The 4,901-nt window shown below is 48.9% G+C and overlaps 1 protein-coding gene across 1 annotated transcript; it reads left to right on the forward strand.

Annotated features, from left to right (window-relative positions):
- Window positions 1-609: 609 nt before the first annotated feature.
- MYADML2 (myeloid-associated differentiation marker-like 2) lies at window positions 610-1,518 on the forward strand. The gene has a single exon (XM_009881264.1). The coding sequence runs from the start codon at window positions 610-612 to the stop codon at window positions 1,516-1,518; it is 909 nt and encodes a 302-aa protein (XP_009879566.1).
- Window positions 1,519-4,901: the final 3,383 nt, after the last annotated feature.

Below are 4,901 nucleotides of genomic sequence, written 5' to 3' on the forward strand. Positions count from 1 at the left end.
CGGGGCGGCTGCCGGGAGAACCGCGGCGTTCCAGGGACCCCGACGTTTCTGGAGGAACGGCAGAAGGATGACCAAGAGCCTCTGATGGAGTTCGCAGTTTCAGTGTTAAATAACACTCGCTCACGGCAGTTGAGGGGGGCAGGACTCATTCCAGAACTATTAATATAGCCCCTATTTATACTCATAGGCTCCTGCGAACAGCGCAGCAGAGAGCTACAGCTGCAGGGCTAAAATGGAATAAATGTCAGCCTCCAGGGAGAAAGTGATCCTTTCAGCCACCGTGCGGAAAGGAGACGGTGAAAGGACAGAACACGGCGGAGGTCTCAGACCCAAGCGAGCGGAGCGAGCGGACGGCAGCACCCTGAGATTGCAGCCAGTGGGCAGAGCCAGGCAGTAACCTCCCTTCAGCCGGCAAGTCTGCGCCGAGAGGCTGCCAGAAACGCACACTCAGCGTCACACGCAGCACCTACCGACACGGGGAGAGACAAGGCGGGGATTCGAGCTGCCGCTCTCCTGATCCAGTACCAGGTGTGACTCAGGATAAAGCAGCAAAACCCTGGAAGGACGTTTTGGGGGGGCTTTAAGTGGATTGTCTGCTGGACTGGAAAGATGATGGAGAGCACGGGAGGGCCGTATCTGAACACTGCTGCAGTGACATCCCCTGTGGGAATAGCTCGTTTGCTGCAGATGACGTTTGGATGCGCCACGTTCAGCCTGGTGGCCCACCAGGGGGGATTCAGCGCAGCATATGGCACTTTCTGCATGTTTGTCTGGACCTTCTGTTTCGCTATCACCGTCTTCATCATCACCTGCGAATTCACGCACCTGCACAGCTGCCTGAGCATTTCCTGGGGGAACTTCACCGCTGCTTTTGCCATGCTCGCCACGCTCATGTCTGTCACGGCGGCGGTGATCTACCCGCTCTACTTTGTCCAGCTCGGCTGTTACCCCATCGGCTGTGAGGTGAGAGACTTTCGCATCGCAGCCAGTGTCTTCGCAGGCCTCCTGTTCGTTGCGTACGCCGCTGAGGTGTTCTTAACCAGGGCAAAACCGGGACAAGTCACCAGCTACATGGCCACCGTCTCGGGGCTCCTGAAAATTGTGCAGGCCTTCGTGGCCTGCATCATCTTTGGGGCACTGGTGAACGACAGCCAGTATAGCAAATACGTGGCGACGCAGTGGTGTGTGGCCGTCTACAGCTTTTGCTTTGTGGTGACTGTGGTGGTAGTGGCCTTCAGCGTCACAGGTAAGACTGCCTTGCTGTGGTTCCCCTTCGAGCGCTCCGTGGTCATCTACACCTTCGGGGCTGTGCTGCTCTACGTGAGCGCAGCCGTCATCTGGCCGGTGTTCTGCTTTGACAGCAAGTACGGCTCCCCGCAGCGCCCCGGCCTCTGCGCCAAGGGCAGGTGCCCCTGGGACAGCCAGCTGGTGATTGCCATCTTCACCTACGTGAACCTGCTGCTCTACGTTGTGGACCTGGCGTACTCCCAGCGCATCCGCTTCATCTCACACCTCTGAAACACGGCTCTGCCGCTGCAAAGCCGTCCCCGCACCGTAAGCAACAGCGGTTGGGGATGTGGGAAGGGAGGCGCTGATCAGGCACACATGCAAGAACCATCAACCAAACTTCAAGGTCAAGAATGACCGGAGCAGCAAATTAACGACCTGTAGCTGTGGCTGATGCTGGGAAAAGCCCATGTCCCCCATTGTCCAACACCTGCCTCAGCTGCCTGGTGCCAGAGAAGAGAAACGATGCAGCTCAAAATATGCAAAAGGACCTTTCATCTCCGGGCCGCAGAAACAGTTGCTGCAACAGCGGGTCTGCAGGCTACCAGATTGCCGAGCCAAATATTAGGAAAGGCACCAAGGATTTTGAAACTCTTACCAACGCTTAACCGTAATCAAGTGACTACCCAGGAAGTGGGAAAGTTAAAAGCTGCATCAAGGAACACCAGTTCTGGGGATGAAAAACAATCTCTCAGAGTCTGGGTTAGTTTGGGCTGTGTGGTGAGACGTGAAATGCTTGCAACTGTGGGAAATTCCAGTCGGGATGTTTCTGAGAAGAACATCATAGCTATAATAGTATTCTGAAGATTACCAGTCCTTTCCCTTCCTCTCCTCTCCCTCGCTGTTTAGCACAGAAAAAGAATATCCTCAAGCACGCACCTTGGGGGGAAGCATGGGATATTCCTATTTAGCAAACACTGAGTCATTACAGAAATGAAAATTTGCGAAATCAGGGCTTTACTGCCAAGAAACAGGGTGCAGAACAGAGCCGAGCTGCAAAATAACCATGTGTAACTTGACATCCTCGCTCGAGCAGGACCAGAAGGTACCTTGGCATGTGCTTTGTCTCCGTTCATACGCCACCGTTTCTTTGTACTGCTGTCAAGAATTCTTTTTCTGGAAGCTTAAAGATAAATTCTGGGGGGAGGAGGGAAGGGATGCAGAGATGAATTGATCTCACAGCACTGCATAAAAGACCAAATCGGGGGAGCGGGGGGCACAGATGAGATGGGACGTGACAAAACTTGCGTACAATGGTAACAAATGGGGAGCGCTGCCTCAGACCAGGCTCTGGGATTCCCGAGCTCTCTGCGTCACCACCGGGCTGCATTTCTCTGACCCATCCCTGACAAAACACCCACTTTGAAGTCCTACACTGCATAGCTCAGATTTCAGGCTTAATAGGAAGAAATGTTCTTCGTCTCTGATCCAGGGAGAAACCAAAGCAGTCTGAGTACTTGTGCAGAAAGCATGCAGACTAGATAGATTTGATTAAAATCTAAAGTAGCTGACTGTCAGAAGCAAGATTTATTTTTTAACCGAATCAAAATAAAGCTGAATGGCAGACTTACATACTGCCTCTCCAGAGATTTGTATACTTGCATCTCACACAGCTTTCGTTTCACCAGGTATAGCCCTCTGCTTTGTGCCAGAAAGCATGGCTCAGTTTATTTTGATGTATGAACCCTGAACGCAGCCCCAAAAAGGTGTATAGACAAGACAGCCAAGGCCTCTGACTGACATTCTTTGTAGCAGAGTCACTCAGGAAAAAGGAAGAAAACTTACTTTTCATCAGTGCTTTGTATGTGGTTTGAAAAGCAAAGGAAAAAATTGCTTGGACAGATTGCATTGGATAATTCCGCTACCGAAAGTAGCAGTGGTAATTATTAGCCCATGGAACAGGTCAAGAATCAGTATCCAGCATAAAGAGAATGCGGTAAACAGCCTTCCAAGGGCTTCTTCACTTCCGCATGTCCCCATTAAGGGCAGAAGTCTGGATGACAATGGTCTGACCAGAGGCAGGCCAGCTCGTTCTAGGGCAAGACCCAAAACTATCTGCTATAGATATGAATCAGGGTATGAGAGAGCTCTATTTCTTGCCACCCAAACAAATTGAGGGGTTATACAAGTAAGAAATGCTAACTTGGGGAAAAAAATCCGTTTCTATTGCAGGAGGCAGTGTACCCAAAGAGAGGTACTTTTGCACACGAAAGTAACCTTGAGCATTTACGATATATTCTTTTTAAATCTGTCAAGCTGGACAAATTAAGCTGTGTCACACCTGAAAATTACTTTTTTTTTTTTAATTACAGAACACTATAAATATCAAATAGGTGACTGTGAACCATCACGGCTTCTGTTATAAAACTCAAACCTGCAAACCCAGGAACGTTGCTTTGCGGAAGCCCCTTCCTCCAGACACCGGAGCGGCCCTGGGGGGCTGTCGGAGGCCCCAGAGAGCCCCGTGGGCAGCGGCTGCCTCTCCCGACACCACACTGCGTCTTTCAGGCAGTGAAGTCTGTCGGAAAGCTCCTCAGCTGGTTAACATTTTTTTCAGCTATGCATTCACTTGCTTTTTGCTGTGAAGAGTTTGCACCAAGTAGGAGCAATTAGCAGGAATATGGTAAAATCTGCTCATGACACAAGTTGATGCAACTTACGCAGTGCCAGGGACATAAAGAAAGACCCAAGAGAAACAGGTAACTGGGAAACAATGGGGGTAAAATTTAGTGCCTTCACAATAAGGAGGAAATAGTATTTGACATGGAAATCATGATCCCACTGACTGGAGGAGTGGAAAGACAAGTCATTGCCAAGAACAGTGTGTTCAGATTTAGCATTCTCATCTGCCAGCCAAAGACTGAGCAAAAAATGTTAGCATGGTCAAAATGGCAAAAAAAAAGATTGTGTGGACAACAATCCACTCTTTTAGGAAGGGAAAGAAAAAGAAAAAAAATCAAAACCTCATGCTTCAGTGGTTAAAACACTCACTTAGCAGTGGAAACTATGAGATTACCCAATCTAGTACAGAGAACATCCGATATCTGCTTAATATGATTTTAACAACCCACCCTGTCATGATCCAGTTAATTAAAACCCCCTTTATTTGCAGAGCTCATCTTTCCCCTTAATTAATAAATCAAGTAACGTCTTCTGCCATAAAAGTCTTCCGAAGACACCAATCATTCTCACCTTTTTTGGTAAACTAATGTCAAAATGTACATCCTTTAATTTAGAATTACAGATTTGTGTTTGCAAACAACCTAGACAGCTCCTAGAGGATCCCAACCCAAATATGTATCTATATGTATATATATGAAAACCTGAATCTTTAATGGATTTGGGTTTGGTTTCATTCTTTTTTCTGTTTGTTTTCCTCTGTCTGAAGATTGGGATTCAGTGTCCCCAGAAGAAAATGTTTAGGAATGTTCACCCACAGGAGATACACCGAGATTTATTTATATCAAGAAAAAAGCCAGAGGAGAGGAAAAAACTGAACTGGCGTGGTGAGACTGCGTTTAGGCCAACAGGCGCTGCCTGGCGCCCGCGTTTTATCGGGACCCCTCTCCCGACGCCTCCGTCTTCCGCAGTGCTCCCTCCAGCGCCGCCACCCC

The sequence above is a fragment of the Charadrius vociferus genome, unplaced genomic scaffold, assembly GCF_000708025.1.
Source record: "Charadrius vociferus isolate BGI_N301 unplaced genomic scaffold, ASM70802v2 scaffold373, whole genome shotgun sequence".
In the NCBI taxonomy this organism is placed as follows: domain Eukaryota; kingdom Metazoa; phylum Chordata; class Aves; order Charadriiformes; family Charadriidae; genus Charadrius; species Charadrius vociferus.

Bases quoted from the DNA above. Each gene is read 5' to 3' on its own strand.
- MYADML2 (XM_009881264.1), top strand. From the start codon at position 610: ATGATGGAGAGCACGGGAGGGCCGTATCTGAACACTGCTGCAGTGACA.